At 38.7% G+C, this 24,431-nt stretch overlaps 1 protein-coding gene across 1 annotated transcript in view; it reads left to right on the top strand.

Annotated features, from left to right (window-relative positions):
• Window positions 1–24,431, top strand: part of LOC142336201 (uncharacterized) — a 108,849-nt gene that overhangs the window by 19,297 nt on the left and 65,121 nt on the right. The window contains exons 3-4 of the mRNA XM_075384856.1: window positions 12,761–12,828; window positions 13,118–13,221. Coding sequence (XP_075240971.1) covers window positions 12,761–12,828; window positions 13,118–13,221 — 172 coding nt within the window. The remainder of the gene's footprint in view (window positions 1–12,760; window positions 12,829–13,117; window positions 13,222–24,431) is intronic.

The following is a 24,431-nucleotide window of genomic DNA, read 5'->3' as shown; positions in this document are numbered from 1 at the left end:
CCATAATTTAAGATTGTGAAATCAAACTGGACCGAAATGATGTAAGAAGATAGCTGCAATTTCAAATGGTTTCAAAGCAACCGAGCGTACTCTTTTCACAAATCACCTCTCATCATAAAAATTGGGCGCCCCAATCGACAATTACTCTCAAATGAATAGTTAAATGGCAACCTTCCCTCAGGCTATAACAGACCTTTTGTTATATTTTGGTCAAAAATTTATTTCCAGTTTCGGAACGCATGCACTCCACAAATAGGCGGACCTAAAGATTTAATATGCTAATTTGTTCGCAGGACGTGGGAAAGACTCGAGAGAAAGCTTCAAATTTATCAGTAGACTTTTTGGTAAAAAAACAAGCATCAAAATATTTGAAACCAAAAACAGAAGAGACAGAAGTATCGGAAAGCAAAGAAATTTTGGAGGTCGTCACCGAACACTTTAATTCAGTTTCTAAAATCATTCTCCAGAACATACCAAATACTGAAAACCCTAAGTTTGAGCAATCAAGGGATCGGTCAATGTCTTTGAAGGAAAAAAACTTAACTGACATTAGGGGGAATTAAACGTCTTAGATTTTCGGCTTCTGATGGTGTAGATCTAATATGTAAAAAAATTCTAAGATGTTTGCCGCAATCCTTGCACCTTTTATCACTGATCAATTTATTCAGCCGTTCAACAATCAGGATATTTCTATAGATTTCAAGAAAGCTACTTTGCTTCCACTTCGCAAACCTTTAAATTAAAAACATTTTGTCTTCCAATCTAAGCGTTCGACAGTCGTGGTGGCCAGCGTTGTTTCAACCATCCGCAAGGAAAAAATTGGATGGAAATAACTGCACGCCTGTTTTTTAGATCTACAAACCCTTTCGGCACTGAACATTTTTTAAAAATATTGGAAGACCACGGTTTCCGTGGTCCGGTTTTGCAATGGTCTAAATCCTATTTATCGGATAGAACACAGTGTGTATTATGGAGTTACATTTTTTCTAGAAAAGTTGTTGATAAGAAGAGAAGGTTCTAGAAAGGTTCTAGAAAGGTTGTGAAAGGAGTTCCTCATATTCGGTCTTATGATCCTTCTTTTTTTATTAATCTTGGGTGATTTAGCGGAAGCCTGTAGATAATCCACGCCGCGCCTTTTTGCTGATGAAACTTGGTTGCTTTTTACGACAAAAATCTCTTGTGAAGAACTAAACAAAGAGATAACATCCATTGTCTGATGGCTACATTCAAAAAAGCTGGAAATCAATGTCTCGAAAATTCTTTTTCACAACTTTTCTCTAGAAGAAAAGCAGGCGAAAACATGGAAACTGACTTTTAGACAACTGTCATCGTTTCAAATACTTAGGAAAAATTATTGACTCTGACTAGTATTCGAAGAGCACATAGAATTTGTTTGCAGAAAACTTGAAAATCAACTGGTTTCTATTTTGGCTCGTTTTCTATTTAAGGAATTCATGGAACTGTAAATTTCTCATTTTGTTTTATAGAAGTACTATTGTCCCAGTCTCTGAGTTTAGAATTTTGATTTTTGCGAAATTTTTGTAAGAAAAATTCTTCGAATAATTTTCTTCAAAGAACCTTGTGTTCGACATTTCTTCAAGTTCAAGTGTTTAACCGTTACTGCGTTGTACTTGAAACATTTACGCAAGTTTTGCCTGAAGCTTTACCACAAAGTTCCTGAAATTGTAGAAATGATTGAGATGTTGAATGGGGATTGTAACCATAGCCACAAGAAACTTTTCAAAACAGCACAGCTTGTTCCTCTAAAATCATCGGAGACTAAACTGTTAACAATGTCACTTGAACATAGGTGTCGAGTTTTAATGAATTCTCTATCGCAAAAAAAGTCTTGACAAATGCTGAAAGAAAATGACTTCGCGCAAAGTTAAGAATCTTGTCAACCGTTTCCAATATAGTTTGATATTTTAGAACAGTTTAATCAAAGAACTTGCGTTCAAGTAACCTGTTTCCTTTTTTTCGGGGCATTTCATAAAGATACTAGATTATCGCAAAACCTCCACTCATGTTAGTCTATATTAAACTATTAGGATTAATCCGTGTCGTTTCATCATTCAAATGGGAGAGTTTCAATTCACTTCAATTCAATTCAATAAAAAGACGTCCATGGCACAAACATCAGCAACCTACGACAGAGTTCCCAATTCAATTAAGCATAAGAAAAGATATTAGGTCTAGACCCCAGCAATTCATCTTATTGTCGCTAAAACTTTATCACCAGAGGACATTAATTAAGTTCAATTTATCTGACTTCGAAACCAGGTCAAGTTCAGATATTAAACCGGTTTAAACGCCGTAAGCTATCAGACACACAGTTCAATAAATCACTTCCAAGCTCACGCTTTCCTGAACAAAAACCACCTTCCCCCAAAAAAATTCCGTCCCCGTTCCCCGTAAGTTTTGCGCTCTCAAAATCCCACTGGTTGTATGCGTAATGCGAAGAGATCAATAGTTGTTAAAACGGGCTATTTTTTGGTATTTAAAGATTATCTTTGTCAAGAACATCTGACAAGATTTCCTTGGTTGAAAAATGGTCAAGGATTATAGGTTCCAAAAAAGGAATGTAATCAAATTTCTAATTCCTTCATTTAATTTCCTTAAATTGAGCGTGCAATTTTAGACGGCTTCTGGTCTATAAGCGGATTAAACCGATAAATGAAAAAAGCAAAGCAGATTAAAAGTAGAACAAAAGACTGCTATTAGCTCTTCACTGACTTTCATCCAAATAATTCATTCAAATGAAGAACATTTAAATAATGAATGCAGCTTACATTACTGCTGTCATAAATGGATTTAAGTTCATCTTTTGATAACTACAGACACTCTAATTAATGACTGATATTATGAAGTCCTGGTTTGCATATCTGTAACTTTTATACTCTGTCCATTGATCAAAAACAATAAGTTCTTTTTGATGATTATCACTGAAATACACTTTGAGACACAAAGTTTGATAATGTGGGTTTGCAAATTAAATTTTAATCTTTTCAAGCCAGCCATTCTAATCTTGCACAGAACATTAGAGACAATGATGCCGATTGAAAAGAAATTGCAGACAACTACCTTTGTTGCCAATATGATCTTGTCGATTGGACTGCCGCCACAGCTCACCCAAAAGGAAATTTACGCTCGTTATTTTAACATGAAGATCGGTTCAGACATTAAGATCTTTTAATGCTCGACTTACTCCTCTTATTTTGCAGAAACCTACACTTATTTTGAGATTAAGTTCTCACAAGATGACAATTGTTAAAGGAAAATGAGAGTACAAATTGTATAATCAATTATCTTTTAATGTTGTCATTAAATACCACTGGGACTGTTTACTTCTGCTCTCGTATTATAAAATATGACTGGCTTAAACACAGCCAATTTTGTCAATAGACATTGTCCCAGGCTGCTTGAGACGGAAATTACTCAAAATCTGTGCACAAATTTGTTGACTGTTTATAGTTTTAAACGAAGAAAGCAATTGGTTCAACTTGCCACCGTTTTTAAGGATAAGATACTTTTGTTGAGGCTCGCACTTAACTACTAAACAAACCAATTCAAGGTCAAACCAAGCAGTGAAGGTAGAATAACATGACAAGTGAAATTTAATGCTACATTCTATCGAAGCCAAACTGATCACAATCTCTTGAGCAGTAAAATACTTGTTATTGTGTCTTGTTTCTATAGATCAATTTAGTGCTTGCATAATTTACCTAAATTTGATTTATTCGAAAAGAGAATTAACTTTGACATTCTCTATCCTTCTTTCTGAGGAACACAAAGCTCCTACGTTAAAGAAATTTAGTTCAAAGCATGAAGACTGTTTCTCATTCTGGCTTTAACGAAGCCGAGCACGGTTTTGATATTGCTGGTGACTTGAAGCCAATTGCGAAACAAAAAAATTGATTATTGAACAAAATTTAATATTCAAAACTGAGTTATTTTCTGATGCCTGGCTTATGAAGGAGGAGACTAGCTAGAACGCTATAAGATGGTCTGTAGTTAGCTAACAGCTTAGTGACCATCTGTTCTGAGCCGGTGATGTTAAACAGCAAAGCTGAACGATTATTTCAAATGACTAATTAAACAACAAATAATGCAACAGTAATCTACCGTATAGGGGATAATTCAGTTCACAAAAGTTAGTTGCAAAAACGTAATATCTTGACAGATTGGAAGCCGCTGAAACGAATTGGGTTGTGTTTTCCTTGTCTTTGACAGGAGAGCAGGCTTACATTTGGTTCGGCGACACATGCCGTGGAAGGAAAACTGCTGTTCAATCTAATGAAGCGTGCCAAATTCGCAAACCAACGAAAATCAAAAGAATCAATAGCAAAAAGCTAGCGATGCGAACAGAAAGTCGCAATTCAAATAAAAATTGAAGTGCGAAAGCTAACTAATGGAAATAAGCAAAGGAAAAGGGAACAAAAAACAGTTAATTCAAGCTTAATCAACAGATTTTGTACAGTACCAATACTTTATCAACCAGCACAAACCCATACGACAAGAAGCTTCAAGATTTAGTTGAATAGGTTAACACTAAAGGAAAGCTTGTCTACAAAATAAATGAAGATCGACCCCACAAACTAAAGGTCCTCTACCAACAGATTGTTCATCTCCTAGAGGAAGAAATGCCCAGACAACTGCATCATCGAAACACGCTTGTACCCTACACAAGAGATTTTGTTGAAGAACATATGAAGGAAGCAATGAAGTGCAAAGCCAGTTTGGACTATCATTGGCTTCCATATATAAGCAAAGGCATGCAACCCAACAATGAATGCAGAGCAAATCAACGCAACACAAGCAGTAAAAGCAACTCAAGCAGTTAACAAAACAGAGAATAAAACAACTATCCAGTTAACAACCCGGTTGCTTAAGCAGTACAGAGTGGATTTACATCAAGAGGTCAAGATACGGAAAAGTGTTTCGGAAACATCTTCAGCGATGCAAAAACGTGAAGAACGGATGAAGAAAATCGTTATCAAATTTGAAACCAAATTGCGGCTAAAGACAGCACGATTTAAAAAAACAAAGTTTGAGTTCAAAAGCAATTAAAGAAGCTCGAAACCAAGCATCAACTACGGCAGAAATGACGTGAGCTAGAGCGTAAGGGAAGAGAAGCGCATTAGAAAATGATGATTTTCGTTCCCAATCAACCGTTGCTTGAGACAATTTACCTTTCAATTGAACCCCAGAGGCGAAAGATGATTCGAATTGGGTCGGTATAAACGACAATCAAAAATCGAAAATCTTCAAACATCAAATCAACCAACCAAGCAACTCCTGGAGTGAAAATCATTGTCACTTCTCACGATATCGAAATTCAAGAGCTACTTCAGCAAGCAATGAAGACCGTGACGTTTCCCCAAGAACTGGTTACCCATACAAAAATAGTTGTTCAGGTAGCAGTAACCTACCAAAGTTGAAGTGGAGCAACTCCAACAGAATACCTCTCGAAAGGCCTGATTGGTCTAGCATGTTAATTGCTACAGTGGATCAACGACCAATACCAGACTCAGAGAAGATGAGCCATTTGAAGCGCCTACTGACAGGGACGGCCAAATAATTGGTCTCTGAAATGGGTTTTCTGGAAAAATCCATGGTGTCGCATGGAGAATTCTGGAGAGGAATTTCGGAAGGCTTCATGTGATCATTGATACGTAGCTCGATAGTCCCCGCAGTTCAAAATTGACATGTAGAGCAATATAAAAATCTTAAAAACTATCAAAATTAGTTGGCAGTTATCAGATGAAAATCGCAAATTTTAGTCAAATAAAATGATATGCGGTGTGCATTGAATCACAATCTCTTGAGCAGTAAAATACTTGTTTTTTGTCTTGTTTCTATAGATCAATTTAGTGCTTGCATAATTTACCTAAATTTGATTCATTCGAAAAGAGAATTAACTTTGACATTCTCAATCCTTCTTTCTGAGGAACACAAAGCTCCTACGTTAAAGAAAATAGTTCAAAGCATGAAGTCTGTTTCTCATTCTGGCTTTAACTAAGTCGAGCACAGTTTTGATATTGCTGGTTACTTGAAGCCAATTGAGAAACAAAAAATCAATAATTGAATAAAATTGAATATTCAAAACCGAGTTTTTTTCTGATGTCTTGCTTATGAAGAAGGAGACTGGCTAGAACGCTATAAGGTTGTCTGTAGTTAGCTAACAGCTTAGTGACCCATATGTTCTGAGCGGGTGATGTTAAACAGCAAAACCGAACGATTATTTCAGGAAATTAATTGAACAGCAAATAATGCAGCAGTAATCTACAGTAAAGGGGAAAATTCAGTTCACAATATTTAGTTGCAAAAATATAATATCTGGACAGATTGGAAGCCGCTGAAACGAATTGGGTTGTATTTTCCTTGTCTTTGATAGGAGAGCAGACTTACATTTGGTTCGGCGACCCATACAGTGGAACCAAAACCGCTCTTCAATCTAATGAAGAGTGCCAAAGTCGCAAAACAACGAAAATCAAAAGAATCAACAGCAAAAAGCCAGCGAGGCGAACAGAAAAATGCATTTCAAATTAAAATTGAAGAGCGAACCCTGCTTAATGAAAATAAGCAAAGCAAAAAGGAACAAAAACCGGTTAATTCAAGCTTAATCAACAGATTTTGTACAGTACCCATACTTCATCAACCAGCACCACCCCATACGACAAGAAGCTTCAAGATTTAGTTGAATAGGTTAACACTAAAGGAAAGCTTGTCTACAAAATAAATGAAGATCGACCCCACAAACTAAAGGTCCTCTACCAACAGATTGTTCATCTCCTAGAGGAAGAAATGCCCAGACAACTGCATCATCGAAACACGCTTGTACCTTACACAAGACATTTTGTTGAAGAACATATGAAGGAAGCAAGGAAGTGCAAAACCAGTTTGGATTATCATTGGCTTCCATATATAAGCAAAGGCATGCAACCCAACAATGAATGCAGAGCAAATCAACGCAACTCAAGCAGCAAACGCAACTCAAGCATTAAACAAAACAGAGAGTAAAGCAACTATCCAGTTAACAACCCAGTTGCTCAAACAGTACAGAGTGGATTAACATCAAGCAGTCAAGATACGGAAAAAGTTTCGGTAACATCTTCAGCGAGGCAAAAACGTGAAGAACGGATGACGAAATTCGTTATCGAATTTGAAAACAAATTGCCGCTAGAGACAGCACGGTTTAAAAAAAGAAAATTTGATAGCAAAAGCAATCAATGAAGCTTGAAACCAAGCATCACCTACGGTAGGAAGGACGTGAGCAAGAGCGTGAAGTGAAGAGAAGAGCATTAGAAAATGATGATTTTTGTTCCCAACCAACCGGTGCTTGAGTCAAATTACCTTTGATTTAAACCCCAGAGGCGAAGATGGTTCGAATTGGGCCGGTAAAATCGACAATCTGCTAAAATCAATTCAATCATTGAAGCATCTCCTGGAGTGAACAAGCATTGTCACTTCCCACGATATCGAAATTCAAGAGCTAGTTCAGCAAGCAATGAAGACCGGGACGTTTCCCCCAGAGGTGGTTCCCCATACAAGAACTATTGTTCAGGTAGCAGTAACCTACCAAAGCTGAAGTGGAGCCACTTCAACAGAAACCCTCTCGAATGGCCTGATTGGTGTAGTATGTTTATTGCTACAGTGGATCAACGACCGATACCAGACTCAGAGAAATTGAGCCATTTGAAGCGCCTTCTGACAGGGACGGCCAAATCATAGATCTCTGGAATTGGCTATTCTGGAAATATCCATGGTGTCGCATGGAGCATTCTGGAGAGGAATTTTGGAAGGCTTCATGTGATCATTGATACGTAGCCTCACGACTCACCGGGTCTGCTAAAGATTTTAGGCTATGGTTTCTAGGTTTGTGAACAAGCTCATAGAGTACAGACAATTTGATTATCTGCAATCAAGTATGACACTGTGTATGGTATTAGATAAACTACTTGAAGTTCTCAAAAACAAGTGGTGATTCTATGTTGATGATAAAGGAAAAAACAAGTCTATTTCAATTATGATTGAAAAAGGCTATCTAGAATGGGGTTCGGGCATGAAAAATTAACATCTTTCAAGTTAGAGTGAAAAGTGAAAGACCAAAGAAAAAAAATTACGGACAAAAGGATCTCAAAAACATCAAAAATCAGGGCTAGTTCCAAAGTAAAGGAAACGAAGCAAATGCAAAGTGATCAAAGTGATTAGTCCGCTAACTGATGGCACCCATAAAAATTGGAATTGTCCATTATTCAGGAACTTGAGTGAAAACGCTGCGGTAAGGAAGCAACTCTTATGTTTCGGATGTCTAGGAAAAGGAGATGCAATCAAAGATTTCAAAGTCAATGCGTGCGGTATCAAAGAATATACCAGAAAGAACAATAGATTGCTACTCTCAGAAAACCAAATGGAAGAGGTTAATAGCGCAGTCAACGTAAGCGCAGCAAAAATTAGCCAGAGCAACGAAATTATGAGTTTTCTCCAGATAGCTCCTGTCTCAATACATGCCGTTTGCAACAGGCTGAAAACACATGGTTTTCTCGATAGTAGATCAATGGTTTCATTCATTGCTCAAAGTTTGCAAGAGAAGTTACGAGCCGGTATACAGGGAGAACAAAGAGAACAAAGCAGGCATACAGGGAACAAAAAATATGTAGACCGAAAAGGTTCCTCTCACAATAAGGGGAATAAATTCAAAGGTGCATTCAATCGAATTGTTTGTGCACCCGTCAATCTCATAGGGAAACACAAACTACGATTACAACAAGCTGAAGCAAGTCTTCAATCACTTTAGTGTTCTACGCAAAAAAAGCTTCTACTTGATGGAAAACGACCTCATCTTCGGCCAAGATGCTTAAGAGCTGACACTCCCATTGGACTACAAGATAGAAACACAAAGTGAACTTTTGGCCGTTTTATCAGAGCTAGGATGGGTAGTCATTGGACCCGTAACGGGAAAAGGAAGACATAACATTTGTCATTTTGCCTTCTCAGGAGATGTGAAAGTGGCTGAGAATATCCAAACGATGTGGAACAGAGACACTTATGCTTCCAAAAACAACGTTGTCAGTCAATAAAAAAAAGAATTGCAGACACGAAAGATGTTAGAGTGTACTACAAAATTTACAGGCGAGATGTACGAGGTGCGAATGTTGTGGAGTGAACCAGAGTCAAAATTACCAAGCAACTACAGTCCTGCCTTGGTTCAGCTTCACTCACTGGCGCAAAGTTTCTAAATTGACACGAACCTGGAAAAATTCGTTTCAACAGTCAATAGATACAATGGTAGAAATGGGATTCATGAAGGTATTGTACGAGACCGAAATGAAAGTAACTTTCGGGAAACATTGGTATTTGCCACACCATTCAGTGCTAATCCCGAACAAGCCAGGTAAAGTAAGAAGTGTTTGCAATGCTGCATCAAAGTGTAACGATGTATGCCTAAATGCCTAGCTACCAGCAGGACTTGACCTGCTGCACGGTTTGGTTGGAGTGATATTCAGATTTCGTGAAGGAACTATAGCCGTGACAGCTGACATTGAATCAATGTTTCTACAAGTTTCCGAATCTTGCAGAAGTTGCAGGAGGTTTCTTTGGCCCCTCGGAACTAACTAACTTGTTCGAATACACGAATATCAGCATCATGTATTTGCTATGAATTCTCTAACCTGTGCAAATGATGCTCTCAAGCGAGTGGGACTAGATAACGACGAAGAGCAACCAATTGCAAAGGAAATAACGTAAAGGAAATACAAAACAACTTCAATACCGCTGACGTCTTCAGCCAACTACAAACTCTTTTGTTACAACATAGATTTGAACTGAAGAAGTGAATGAGCAAGAACTATGCGCTTACTGAAGCGATCCCAGTGGACTTGAATTCATTCAGCAACAAGAAGCAAGTCAAAGTGGAAGCTAATAGGGAGTGATCTTTCGTGCTTGCACTGCAATGGACTATTACTGATGACATTCTTCAAGTGTACAAAGGTACCAAAAACGAAATTGAAACTCTCATAACTCAGAGGAGGAATACTTTCATACTGTGACAGGTATATTCAGTATTCGACAACATCGTATTGTTTGCTCTGTTCAGTTTTCACAAAAGAGGACTCCTGTAAGGCATCAAGACTAAGAATGGGCAACATTGGGACAACGAAGTGGAGCCTGGTGATTAAACGAAATTCCTCAGAGGGAAAGAACAATTTTAATTTGGAGCTGAGACCAGCATCGATCGAGAATAATTTTGTTTAGTGAGGGACAAAATGGAGCTTCATATGTTTGCTGACGCCTCTGAAGACACGATGTGTGCAATGGCTTATCTTTGTTCACAACCAAAACAATATTCAGTTGACTTAGCATTTGCCATTGGTAAATGCCGAGTTATTGCGTTGAGATATCTTTCAATACCATGATTGGAATCGCAAGCGGCAGTCATGGCAGTCAGGTTAAAGTCACGAACATGAAATGAAGACACATAGTTGCAGTTTTTCGTCAGATTCAACTACTGTGTTGCAGTGGATAAACAAGTATATGTGGCCAATCGAGTATCAACAACGTAGTGGATTTTGACACCAGAGCGATCAACTTTAAGAAATTCAAGAGGATTGCGTGGCTCACTGGACCGGCCTAGTTGAAGCGACCAGAAAGTGAGTGGCCAGAGCAAGTGAACGTAGTTTTTGCTAAGATAGTGAATGCACTGGCATACTTAGAGCAATTCATGTACAAATACAAACCGGCATCACTTGTATTCAGCATCGATTAATAAGAGAAGTCAAAGGCAATCATCTGCAACCTACTACAGCGAGAACAATTTGGTGACAAAATGAAGTCTATCATTGCTGAAAATAAATTTCCAAAAAGCAGCGAAGTTCTACAGTTGAATGAGAAATGATTTGTTCGTGCCAAAGGCAGAATGGGCAAAGATCAATTGGACTTCAATGCAAAGCATCCAATAATGTTACATTGGATACACCATGCGGTTTAAATATTAAATGCGAAAGGATCAGAAGTAGAATCGCCCGAAGTACAGAGCATGTGATAAACATTGTTCAGCAGAGGATATGGATCTTAGGAATATGAAACGCTTAAAGATCAAACAAGAACAAGTGTGTTAACTATGGAAAAAGCAGAGCACAAACCGTAACACCAGTGATGACGGATCTAACAGAAGAGCAGTTAGGTGCTTCAACAGCCTTTACAAATGTTGGAGGCTACTACTTTGGCCCTTTCACTGTAAAAATTGGGCGAAGAATTGAAAATCAACGATGTTAGCTAAATCATCATTACCACTTGTTCTTGAATTACGAATTATATTACTGAAAAATTGAGCTCAAATGGATTATGAGATACTAAATTTGGTTCCAAGTTTTAGTGAATTTTGCGATATTCACACCAATTGAGAGCGTGCAAGCACCGTATAAGGTATCCCGAACACTGAACTCCAGAGAAACCTTCGCAAAATTTTCTCTTTCCAATCAACAGTTCAGATTTTGTTTGTACGGCAGTATAAATTTTGAAAACCATCAAAAATCAGTTGGCTGTTAACAGGTGAAATTCACAATCCTGGTCTTCATAAACTGACATACAATGCGTATTCAAGGACAAACTCTTGAGCAGTTAATTGATTGTTAGCGTGTCTTTTTTTCTGTAGATCATCTTAGTGATTGTACAGTTTAACTCTTTTTGACTTATTCAAAAGATAATTAACTTTGGGATTCTCAATCTTTCTTTCTGATTAACAAAGTTCCCAAGTAAGAGCAGAAAAGCAGTTTCTCCGACTGGTTTCAACAAAGTCTAGCAATTTTGATTTTGGTGGTTACTTGAAGCCAATTGAGAAACTAAAATTTGGTTATTGAATTTAATTGAGTATTCAAAAATGAGTTATATTCACAGGTCTCCCTTATAAAGAAGACTAGCTAGAATTTGGTATCTAGTTAGCTAACGGCTGAGTGACCAACTTTTTCAGAGCCGATTTTGCAATTTAAATTTATAACTTCAGTTATTAACAAAATCTCAAGCAAAAGTTGGTTCTTTCAATTTGAATTAATTTGTTATTCTGAGAGAAACAAATTGTGAAACAGCAAAACTGAAAGGTTAAATAATAAAACTAATTGAAAAACGAATAAAGCAACGGTAATCTACAGTATAGTGGATAATACAGTACACAAAATTTATCTGAAGAAACCTAATATCCGGACAGATATGAAACCACTGAAACGAACTGGGCCGTGTAAATTTTTCTTTGTCTATGTTTGATAGGAGAGCAACCGTTACAACTTTTTATCTCATTTTTATAGAATGTTTTCCAAGTTACTGTATAGAATTCAGTTGGCTGCACTCTTGAAGCTTCCAGATGATCCCAGACCTTATGTCATTGATGCTATCCAACCGATGTAAAAAATGAGTTTCTTGGTTGTTGATAATGAATCCCATCAACTATTTATCTCCTTTGTTTAAATATTCTAGCAATCACTTTTCGAGTTTTTTTACCTAGCAAGCGGTTTTTTCTCGAACTCTCTTTCACTCATTGAAAAAATCTGATCTCAAAACGACTTTTTCTGGGCGAGGTTTGCTGTAAAAAAAAGAACAATATGCAATGCAACTGAATTATCGTTATAACGATAATTCAGTTGCATGCATATTATAATAACTTTTTGCCATTTCTACTGCAACTTCAACAGCTGTCCTACATACTTTATTTTAATAAATGGCAGTGATGGCACGATCCGTGTGATTTAATACTTTTGAATTGTTTCAGGTCCCCCAGTCAACGTTACCATGTCCATACATGTACTGTCCTTGGGCTCTATCGCGGAAACAACCATGGTAAGAACAACATTTTTGAAAGCTTAAAACACACAAATTTTAGCCCTGCAAATATCATAGTATACTTGACTAGAATAATAAATTATTTCTAAGAAAAATCATTTTTGTGGTGATTCATTCAAATTTTTATTTCTGATCTGAGGTCGCAGACCTAAATTGAAAAGAACAAATTAATCTGTCAATTCAATTGTTTGATGACTGGAAAGTATGATGGTTTGCCAAAAACGGACTCTTTAATAGAGCTTGGTATGTAAGAGATAAAAGTTACGTGTATTGATTGTTGTATCAGGACTACCGAGCGACAATCTTCCTCCGCCAGAAGTGGAGAGATCCAAGACTGCAGTTCTTCAACTACTCTCTTCCTCTCCCAACTTCATCAGCACAACCACACAGGCAACTCTTTCTTTTTATTCCCATTTTTCAATATGTCCTAAAAATATAATTGAACAGGGCTATTAAAATTAGGTCTTTAACTTTCCTAAAATCTGCAGAAAAGAAATATATTAATGAAGCTCAATTAAGCCTTGAATTAGGCCTTGAATTAACCCTTAAATCTTGAATCAACTTATAAAACTTTGGGGGAATTTAATTCAAATTGGACGAACATTTAATGCTGAAGGTATTGCGATTGGACGTTTGCGTCCCAAGCTTGTAAGAAAGCGTCAACGATGTCCTTGTCAATGTGTCTGCAAATGTCCCAAATTCCATCCCGCACGTTACTGATAGACATTCAAAAACGGTGGCCAAAATGAATAATAAGGCTTTCAAATTCATAGTTAGACCTGTCTTTTAACCCAATGTGTTTAACATACAATGTGGAGGAGCTATACACTAAGTAAAGGTAATGTATCGAACCCACATAAAGGGGGGGGAACTGTATACTCAAACGGGTTTTTTGTTCAGTCAATCTTGCCTATCAATATATTCATCGCTCAACCATACAATTTTAAATTCAAAAGAATTTTTTAACTTCCTTTCCGAAGAGTCAGCGAGTTTTAAAGTTTTTGTGGACATTTGATATTTGGTTGTGATTTTGTTCAAATTTAGCCTCATTTTTGCTGAACTTAACATTTTTTGTCGAAATTTTAATAATCTTATTATTTTTGGTCCATTTGGTAATCTTATCGTATTATATTAATATTGACAGCTCCAAAAGTCTCAGAGAAGAAGTTCCATTGACCAGCGAAAAAAAATTCAGAGAAGAACTTTTTCACTCGCAATTTTCTCGCATTTTTCTATTGAATTTATTGTTTTGCTTGTATTTGTTGTCGTTTTCATAGTCAAAAGAAACATTTTGATGACTTATCAATTACTTTTGAATGACAGATATCATTGTCATTCCATCGAGGCAGGACTGAGCGTACCTTTTGAATTCTGTTGAAAGCTGATGAATATAATGGCTTTGATACCAGGGGTTTTCTCAAAAATTTAGTGCTTTAATTATATTTGTTCGTATTTGTTGTTTTTAGGTCTTTTTATTACAATAAAAGCAATCCCATTGTTGTTCAAAAACTATTGAAAGAAGAAAAGTTTGTACTGAATAGTTCTTTTTTAATAGTTTCGACAGTTTTTTCTCTCAATTTTTTTGAATTTGCTGTTTTCGCCTGTTTCTTATTCTTTTTTTAAATAGTCATAAAGTTTTTACTATAAGCTGAGATTTTTCAAAATCTTCTAATTGATGATTGAATCACATTATCCAATGAAGGCAGTGCATAGCTAAAGGTCTTAAAGTTTCAGGTACATGGTTTGAAAGTTTTTTAAAAAATTTTCAGTTTTTGTTGTTTTTCTCAACATGTAAATTTTGCTCATCTTTTAAAGGTCTCCTCCGCTTCCCTGTAGTGCAAACTTTGACGAGTTTATTAATATTACGCTATAACTGCTGTTTTATTGGACAAGGTGCGTTTTCACAAATAATTTGTGAATGGTGGATCTTTATGTTTCTTTCTTCTCTTTTTAGCAAATTCGCGTAATAACATATCCCAATGATTTTCAAAAGAAACCCAGGTGAACATATTCAACTTTTCAGTATAATTTTACCTGAAGTAGTATAATTGACGATTGAAAAAAAAGAACATAGTATTCAGATAAAAGGTAATTGCTTCAATTACCTAAATTTGTGGGTGTTTTTCAAATTGTTTGTATTTTTTTAGTTATTTTGCACCTTTAGTCCATTTCTATGGCTTAGTCAAACAGAAATCAGGTTCGATTGAGTTCCTATTGACGTTTTAGTAAAGTTATCTTTTTTTGTTAAAAGCGACTGGTTTTTGAGACATTTGAAGTTATTTTGTTTTATAAAATGTTGATTTGCTTTTGCGTTTCGCCTCATTATTTTTTCTTTTTGTCGAGTTGTCACCTAGTGTCGTTAAAAAAATCTCATCTGCTTTTTTATTAAGAAAAAGCAGGCTTTTGCAGTTAGAGTTTTGTCTGATTGTAATTTGAAGTTGTTAATCAGTGCTTTTAAATTTAGACATTTCACCGTAAAAATTAATTTGTTTTTGCCTGTTTTGTGGTTTTTTTCGTAATCTTAATAATTGTAGATATCGTGAGTGCTATAATGATGCATGGTCTTGTATAATGCAAATAGTACTTTGGGTGGGTAACGATTTCATTAAACTCAAACATCTATTTTTGATTATCTCTTCTTTTGGTTGGCAATTAAGTCAAAATTGTAAATTAAGGCGGGTCGGAACCTCGTGTGCAAGCTCACATTAACGAGCGTCTTTGTTTTGACATAAACATATAATATACATTTGACAAAATAGCTATTTGCAGATCTTGAGTTAAAAAATTTTAGTTTTGAAAAATCGTGTGCCATAAGTCTCTACGGGTGCCTTAAATCTATTTACCTGTACCATATCGCCAGAGACAATCAAGCCTGATTCGGCAGCAAGTCATCAGAAAAGGTTCCAAGCCTGATTCAGAATCTAATCAGGCAAATGAGAGGCTGCTAAGAGAACACTCCAGAGTCAATCTCTGAGGTTTTTTGTTGAAAGAGAAAAATCAAGTCTTGGGGGCTGCGCGCGAAAAAATTCCCAATTTTTGGCTCTCTCCGCCAAGAGAAGGGCCAAGTCTTGGGTAACTCTGTGAAGAATGGACCCAAGAATTGGTGACCTCTTGGCAGACAAGACGCAAGACTTGGGATTTCACGTGACCAAAAAGATTCAAGACTTGATTTTTCTGGACAAAGAATTAGAACCGTAAATTTGTCTAGGTTCAGAGGCACTTTTAACATAAGTTTTGAGTACCCTATTGTACAAATAAAGCACCAAGTGCACCAGTTATGGTTACAAATGCTCTCAAAAATCAATTCATGGCTCTTGGTAAATTATGGTTACCCTTTCGAAGCCTAACAGGTCCTTTAAAATACAAATTCCGTACTCATTGTTGAAGAAAAATGAAGAGCTATATCAAGGGGATATGAGACAAAAAAATCTTCGCTTGTTTTTCAAATCAACCAATTATTGAATTTGTTTGGAAAATTTAACCTGCCACAAATCAAATACATAAATCTTTTCTTCACTTTTATAGTAATTACGGGCTTGTATTTTGGAATCCATTCACCAGTAGTGTTGTTGGTACAGACAGCTCAATTTGTAAAACAGAGAGCAATAGATATTTGGCCCAATTAGCCAGCAAACGTCTTGCTTTCTCAAATTACAATTTTCAGCTAATTTTTTTTGCGAGACATAGCACATAAGAATAATTGGTCTCGTCTGAAATTAAAACACTCACTTCTGACTTCTCAAACGAGGTTATTTGATAAATCAGTGAACGCGAATAGTAAGAACTGATTCTTGGCTGAGAATCTTCTTGAGACTTGTATTCTGTCTGCCAAGATCGACTCCAAGTATTGGAATCAAATGCAGGAACCACGGCCATTTTTTTACAGAAAACTTGTAATCGATGGCAAAAATTGTCAAAAAGTTGCCCTCATTAAATGAAAAACATTCTATCTTGATGACGTCAAGCTTGACTCTGCTCAGAGGAACCCAGCACTTGGGTTCTATTCTGCCCAGAACAACCCAAGTCTTAGCCTCTCTCTCTCTCTCTCTCTCTCTCTCTCTCTCTCTCTCTCTCTCTCTCTCTCTCTCTCTCTCTCTCTCTCTCTCTCTCTCTCTCTCTCTCTCTCTCTCTCTCTCTCTCCCTCTGCCCATAGAGGTCTTAAGCCTTGGCTACGCTGCCCAATTGTTGGCGTCTCTCTGCTAAGACTCGGCCTCCGTAAAATCTCTGAATCGTGTCTGATAGGCTCTGAGGGTTCGGTACGGGTAGCTTTGTCGCGGCTGCTCAAGAATCTCAGCAGAACCGATATATCACAGCCTGGTTCTCGAGTTTTACGCAGGCCTGGTTCTTCACTGAGTTCGATTGAATAAAGATCTTGCAGAAATTATCAGTCGCTCGGACGTATTAAAGGACTGTAACTTTAATTTTGTTGATTGAAGTTAAGAAAATCCTAAGTGATAATCTATGTTCAATCTCATGCTGAAGTTTGTAAGGCTTCAGCCAGTAGCTAGTTTTGTTGCAATCTCCTCGTCAAGAAAGCTCAACTAACTTAGAACTCGCAAGATCTTAAGATCTAGCAAAACATAGCAAAAAGACTAAAGTTGTTGAAGAATCAAATTTTAGTCTATCCGAGAGCCAACTGCTCTTGGTAACAGTTTCTAATGGTTCTAAATACAATACGGTTTCACTAATCAAACAATTGGGTTAAAATAAAGAATCAAATATTTATCAATTAAAACATCATCATTACTTGTTTCTGATTGGTTAATCAAGAAAATGATTTAGGTCATTGTTTACAAAGTAAATGTCAAATTACTGCAATTTTTGCTTTTGTTGACATAAGCACGGATGGTTATTACGTGGCTCTAAATGCCTCGAATGTACGGTATTTCACCTTTAATGATCATCTAAAATATCATAAAATAAACAACTTGAGAAATTTAACAATAAATAACAAAATATCGAAAAATGCCAATTTTGCACCATAGAAGTGCTAATAGCCACACTTGTGGGTATGATGCGATAATGTTCGTTGGGTCCATGAGTAGCCTAGAAGTAACCCTAACCGTCTACCATAACCTCGAGTTGCTCGGGTTTTGCCTTCCCAAAATCGGGGGTGTACAGATTTTTGGTCCCAACTTGTAAAAATTTTCAGTTTTGACCATTTTTGAGTTTTGACGAATTTCAAGTTTTTTCAGTTTCAAAAGTTAATTCTTGCTATCTGATGGCTTTCGTAGCTGATCTGAAGTGGCGCCAACATCGCCGGCCCTGTTTTCGATCTCGGAAACACCATCGTAGAATACTGGTGCTAACTTCACGACTGGCCGGTTTAGCGGTCGATGTGCCATTTTGACTCTCGCTGATCTAACAACTCCGTCGTTGCCTGTGAAGATCTCAATGATTCGTCCAAGTTTGTATTCACAGCGTTTCACAGAGTCATCTACTAGCCAAACTAACTCGCCTTCTTTCAGGTTTCGCACATGTTCTTTTGACCACAACGATCTCCATTGTGGAAGATATTCACGAGTCAATCTTTTCCAGATCATGTCGGCATATGCTTGAGCCGTTTTGAAAGATTTTCTCAGATCAGGGTAGCGTTCACTGGATGGCATGAAAGGTGCACTCGCGTTCTCTCGTCCTAGCGAGAAATGATTAGATGTGAGTGATGTCAAATCTTCAGGGTCTTCACTTATTGCTGTCAGGGGTCTTGCGTTGAGAGTCTGCTCTACAAGACACATTGTTGTGCTGAGCACCTCGTCGGTGAGGCTTCTGTTGTCCAAGATTGCAATCATGACCTTCTTAAACTTTGAACCAGTCTTTCCCAGATTCCACCAAAGTGAGGAGCTCCCGGGAGGATTAAATTTTCAAACAATCCTTTTCTGTGATAAGTCACTCTCAATCTTAGATTTGTCCCACTCGTTCATGAATGCTTTCAGCTCATTGGCTGCTCCAACAAAGTTTGTTCCGTTATCACTAATGATGGTGCTTGGGTAGCCACGTCTTGCAATGAATCTTGTCACTGCAGCTAGACATGACTCGGTGTCCAATGACTGTGCAACTTCGATGTGTACTGCTCTCGTTGTCAGGCAAGTAAAGAGGCATCACTATCTCTTCAAGTTACGTCGTAGAAACTTCACTTCAAAGGGTCAGAAGTAGTTGACTCCGGTATGGGTGAATGGGAACACATGTTCGTCAAGTCGTTCTCGGGGTAGATCCGCCATCGGAGGGTGGGTTGGATTGGCGTTCCTGTGTCTGCTTTTGATACATCTTGACTTGATTTTTCTTAATGCATTTCTCAGCCCAATGATCCACTATTCTTGTTGAAGCATGTTTCTCACGTACTCTGTGCCCTCATGTAGGTTGTCTCGATGCGCTCTCTCCAACAGAAGTTGTACAACTGGATGTTTCCCGGTTAACAATATTGGGTGTTTTGCATTGTAGTCAAGGTTTGAATGCTTCAGTCGGCCTTTCACTCTAATTGTTCCGTATTCCTCTATGAAGGGTGACAATTAGGCAATGTTTAATGTTTTGGAGATTTCTCTGCTGTTTGCTATAGACTTCGAAACATTCGGGAAGCTTTCAGTTTGAACAAATCGAAACAGTATTTGCTCTGCCTGATGAATTTCGTCTGCTCTGAGGGAACCCTTCTGCTTTGTCTTGAACCTCATGCAGTACGCAATGAAGTTTCTAATCAGGTTGAAGGTACTGTATCGTCTCCAGTCAAACAGTTGGTCTAGTTTATTTTCTGTTGCTACAGTACTCGTAACTTGCTCGGGTTCGAGTTCGTTCTCTTGGCACCACGGCTTTGGCCACTTTTCTTCATCTGCCTGGAGCCATGCCGGCCTGTTTAGCCATACGGACTCCTTGAGGGCCTTCAATGAACATTCCCGGGGTTCCGATGTCGGCAGGGTTTTCGACACCTTTGACGTGTCTCCATTGATCGATAGATGAGTTTTCCAGTATTTCCGCTGCTCTGTTCGCAACGAACAGTTGTTGTTTCTTGTGCGCTGCCTGTAGCCACTTTAGGACCGTTGATGAGTCGGTCCAATGAAAGATTTTGTCAATTTTGACATCATGTTTGTTTAGAATCTGCTTTCTGAGACGAACTCCGTAAACTGCGGCTTGGAGTTCTAATTTCGGTATCGACATATGTCTGATGGGTGCCACACAACATTTCCCTATTATTTAGGTGAGTTTCAACGTTGCTATATCTTGCAGATTTGCCACGATGCACATTGCTTAATCTGACGCGTCTTTGAAAATGTGAAGTCTGAGGTTTGAACATCCATTTTCGAAATAAAGTCGTTTTATTGACATCGTTCTTATTTCTCTCAACTCACAGCACCAATCACTGAGCAGTTTTGAGTGTTCTGCTGACAACTCTTTGTCCCACACTTGTCCCATTGCAGCCCAAATGCTTTTGAGTAAGAACCGCATTCTAATCGTGAAGGGTGAACATATCCCAAGTGGGTCGAACACTGCTGAGACGAAGGATAGGACAATTCTCTGAGTTATTTTTGCTGGAACTTCTTGCTCAGTTCCACGACAGACAATGAGATTGTCTGTGTCCACATTCCAGTTGAGTCCTAGGATTGAAGATGATTGTGGTTCTGCTTCGAAAGTTTTCACAACTTTCGTTGATCTGTCTGTCTCTGGGATCTGTGACTTGACTTCATCGTCACTTGTTATCCATTTCGTCAAATTGAATCCACCTTTGTGAAGGATTTCTCTGACTTTCTGGTAGATTTCAATCGCTTGTTGAGGTGTTCCGACTGACTTGAGGAAGTCGTCCATGTAGAAGTTTCGCTGGACAGCTTTGACAAGATTATCCCCGTTGACTGCATTAAATTTCGCCACTTGAAGCGTAATTTGCACAAGTCGGTGAGCTTTTCGCCCCAAACGTGTCGTGTATACCCATAGACTTCTATTTTCTGCTCTGGAGCTTCTCGCCGGATTAATTGTAAACATCGGCTGTCATCGCCCGGGACAGCAACTTGAAAAAACTTTGCTTCTATGTCGGCTGATAAAGCTATTTGGTGTTCTCGGAAGCGAAAAATAATTCCGATCAGACTCTGCAGCAGTTCTGGACCAGGTAGAAGCTTGCCGTATAGGGCTACACCTTGATACTTAGCTGCTGCGTTGCACACTCTTCTGACTTTTTCGGTTTTGTGCGGGTTTATGACGGGATGATGTGGTAAATACCATTGCAGTTTGTCGTTAGTTTCATTCAGTTCAGTTTGATCTACTTTCCGAATGTATCCAGCGTTGACATCAGTGTCAGTGGTTTCCTGATAGTGCTGTCGTAGCGTCTCGTCTTTCTGTAGGCGTCGCTCTAGGGACTTGAGTTGCCCCATTGCTGAGTAGAATTTGTTCGGTAACTTCACTTCGTCCTCTCGACACAGAAGTCCTACTTCATATCTTTCACCGCTGAATCGCGTTGTTTGCTCCAACGTCTTGATTGCTCGTTGCTTTTCCTTTGAATGTCCGGTGACGTCGCAGATTGAAGCGTATGACTCGATATCCCACCACTTACTCAACTGGTTTGATAGTTTGTCATCTGCAATTGATGTTGCTGTTGTGGCAAGAAATGCTGCCTGCTTCGTTGGTAGCGGACAACTTAAGGCCTAGCCGATTTTTCATTTCACTGCCCATGGTGCAGCTTTGTCTTCTGACTTCTGGAATTCAAAAGGGTGATGAATGTCGTAACAATCTTGTCCAAGAATCACTTGAACATCGTTTAGATCGTAGCTCTGATTTGGCAAGTTCCTCAAATGTTGGTAGCGGTCTTTCAACTCTTGCAGCTCTACAAATTGGTCACCCAATTTCAGTTTTTCGTACACATAGAATTGTACTGTTGTCAATGGTCGAGACTTCTCACACGCTGAAACAGCTATCGGCACTATTTCAGTCTTGACGTCTTGTGAGCCATGGATCCCTGCTACTGAATGAGATGCTTTTCGGCCTTGGAGTTGAAGTTTAGACACCACAGATTTGTCTACAAATGAGATCGAGGATCCCGAATCACACATTGCTAGTACATTTAGGCTTAAGTTTCTGTTTGTCAGCTTGATTCGTACCACTGGGTGTCCTCCTTTAGTGATGTTAGTTGCTACTGCCGTTGTAGCATCTGAGACATTCTTTGTAGTTTCCTTCTTCGGTAGTTCGCTGTGCAAAAGCCTATTGTGCCGCCTTCCACAGCTGGGTACACTGCATGTCCTGCTTCTGCAGTTCTTCGACGTGTGACCTGGTTTCAAACAATTGAAGCACAGTCGAAACTTCTGGACATGCTCTCGGCGTTCATTTACTTTCAGTGATTTAAACTTTTCACACGTCCAAATAGGATGTTGTCCGTCTGTGAAGGGACATTCAAAAATCTTGGTTTTGCTCGACTCTTCATCGTTTGAAGCAAAGGTTCTCGTCTTCGGTTTATCACGGCTTTGAAATTTGTTTCTGTCAAACGACGAGTTTGTCTGTGCTAACAAGTTCTCATGAATTACAGCTTTGGAGGCAAGCCACTCTTTGAAAATAATCAGGTTGCCTCTCAGTAGTCGACGGTCTTGCATGTATTGCAACCACTGTTCTCTCAGTTGCGGAGAAAGTTTTCTCGTTGTTGAACTTAGCCCTCCTTCTGATTCTAGGTCGGATGTGTATCCATGTTGGGTCAAAGTGTTTACCACATTTGTAATCACGTAGAATTCGGCATGACGATTCCACAAATGCTCGTAGAATTGTCGTGCCGAATTGGAGGATGAGTATGTAATTTCTTAAATTGAGCATTGACTATGACATCTGATCTGCCAAACTTCTCACAGAGTAAATCAAAGCATGATATTATGATTGCGAGCTGAATCCCATTCCCGATATTGCTGCTTTTGCTTGACCCGTGAGACTGGTCTTGAGGTATTGCATCTTTTCTGTATCGCTGATCGGCTTTTGATGAACAACAACATCAAAAAGACCTGACCACTCTGGCCACTCCAGTGGGTCTCCTGAAAACTCAGTCAGTTTTAGTTTTGACAAGCCACTGGTACCACTGATTGGTACTGGTTGGTAAATGACTTGGGGAGTGGTGTGATTCATTGTGCTCCTGTTTCTGCTCTCAGCAGACCTGTTTCGAGAGTTGTTAATGGGACTCTGACTCCTCTTTCTGTCTTGAATTGCTGACGTTCACTGCTGCTGAAACGTCGTCCTTGTCAACGGCGGTACTGGTGGGTCCGTTACTCTAATTGGTTTAAGGACTTCTGGTTTCTTGAGAATGCTCGGCTCTGTCAGTTGCGTTGAGAAAAGTCTTTCGCCTGGTTGGAACAGCGGGGTAGTTTTCGGGTAAGTGCTGAAACTTTTGTCAGCTCTGTCCTTGATGACATTCGTTGGAGGGTTGATAACAACATTTGGAGATAGTGGTCGTCTAAAGACATACTGTTGAGCCCCGGTTTCTGCCCACCCGGCTGTTTTTTCGTGATTTCGTTTTGATCCAACACTTTCTATCTCATCTGCCACTGATCCAGATGCTCTTGAGCTTCCTTTGGTCAGCTCAAGTTTCATACTCTTTCTTCTTCTTCTTCTTCCTCTGCTTTCGTTCTTTTGTTTTCAAGTGTTCGGTCATGCTGTCGAAGACGCAGTTCATCTTCTTGTTGTTGCATCTTTCGACGTAAGTCTTGTTCTTGTTGTTGTTGTTGTAATCGTAACTCTTCTTGCTGGCGACGAAGTTCTATTTCTTCACGCTCCTGCTCTAACTCCAACTGGCGCTCTCGCAGTTGTTGCTCTGTTTCTTTCTTTGCTTTCAGGTTTTCGAGCTTCATTTCTTCGATCTGCCGCCTCTTTGATGATCGCGAGTTGGCGATACTGGGTTGTTTTCGGCTTCCATGTGTAGCAGAATGCTTGGAAGAGACCTCCGCGTTCTCCTGAGCGTTTTCTATTGCTCCATTTCCTGTATCAATTACAGTTTCATCGTTTGGGTCTTTGTCACCAGTCGATGTAGTTGACACTAATGATGTTTGGTTTCCACAATCCTTGCTGAGCCTGTACTGTTTGATCAGGTCCTGATAGTGACTCCTAGCTTTACTGAAATTCGCTCACCCATGGGGACAACTTTCTGTCCCCAATATTCAAATAGCTTCTGCGCAAATTTCATCTCGCTTTTCTAATAACCGTTCCGCCTGATCGCACAGTATCTGTTTTTCGGAGTCGCTTAAATTTTCTGATTTCAATTTCTTTTCGAGTTCTACCAATTCGTTCTCGATTGGAACAGAAACTTCCAGTATATTGTACCATTGCAATGTGTCTTTCCGGTAGTCGACGACTACTGCGTGACAATCTTCAATATCTTGGAGATCTGGTATTTTGTCAACTACCCATCGTAAAACTTTCCTTTTTTCTTCTAACATACGCTTGGTGTCATTGTCAAAGCTTTCAAAAAACTTTGGTTTTAATAGTAACCTCTGCTGTTGTCGGTTGTCTTCCAAGTTGTCGTACGTCTCGAGGAAACTTCGATAAGCACCTTCGGCCGTCATTGTTTTGTTTTGTGTCAGGTAGCCTTATAGCTCGTTGAGGTGTCTGGAGAAGGACTTGAGTAGGTCAGCTTGCTCTTTCTCTAACGTCTTGAG

Source organism: Convolutriloba macropyga, chromosome 3 (genome assembly GCF_964194025.1).
Source record: "Convolutriloba macropyga chromosome 3, txConMacr16.3, whole genome shotgun sequence".
Classification (NCBI taxonomy): domain Eukaryota; kingdom Metazoa; phylum Xenacoelomorpha; order Acoela; family Convolutidae; genus Convolutriloba; species Convolutriloba macropyga.
This window is presented reverse-complemented; position numbering and strand designations above follow the sequence as displayed.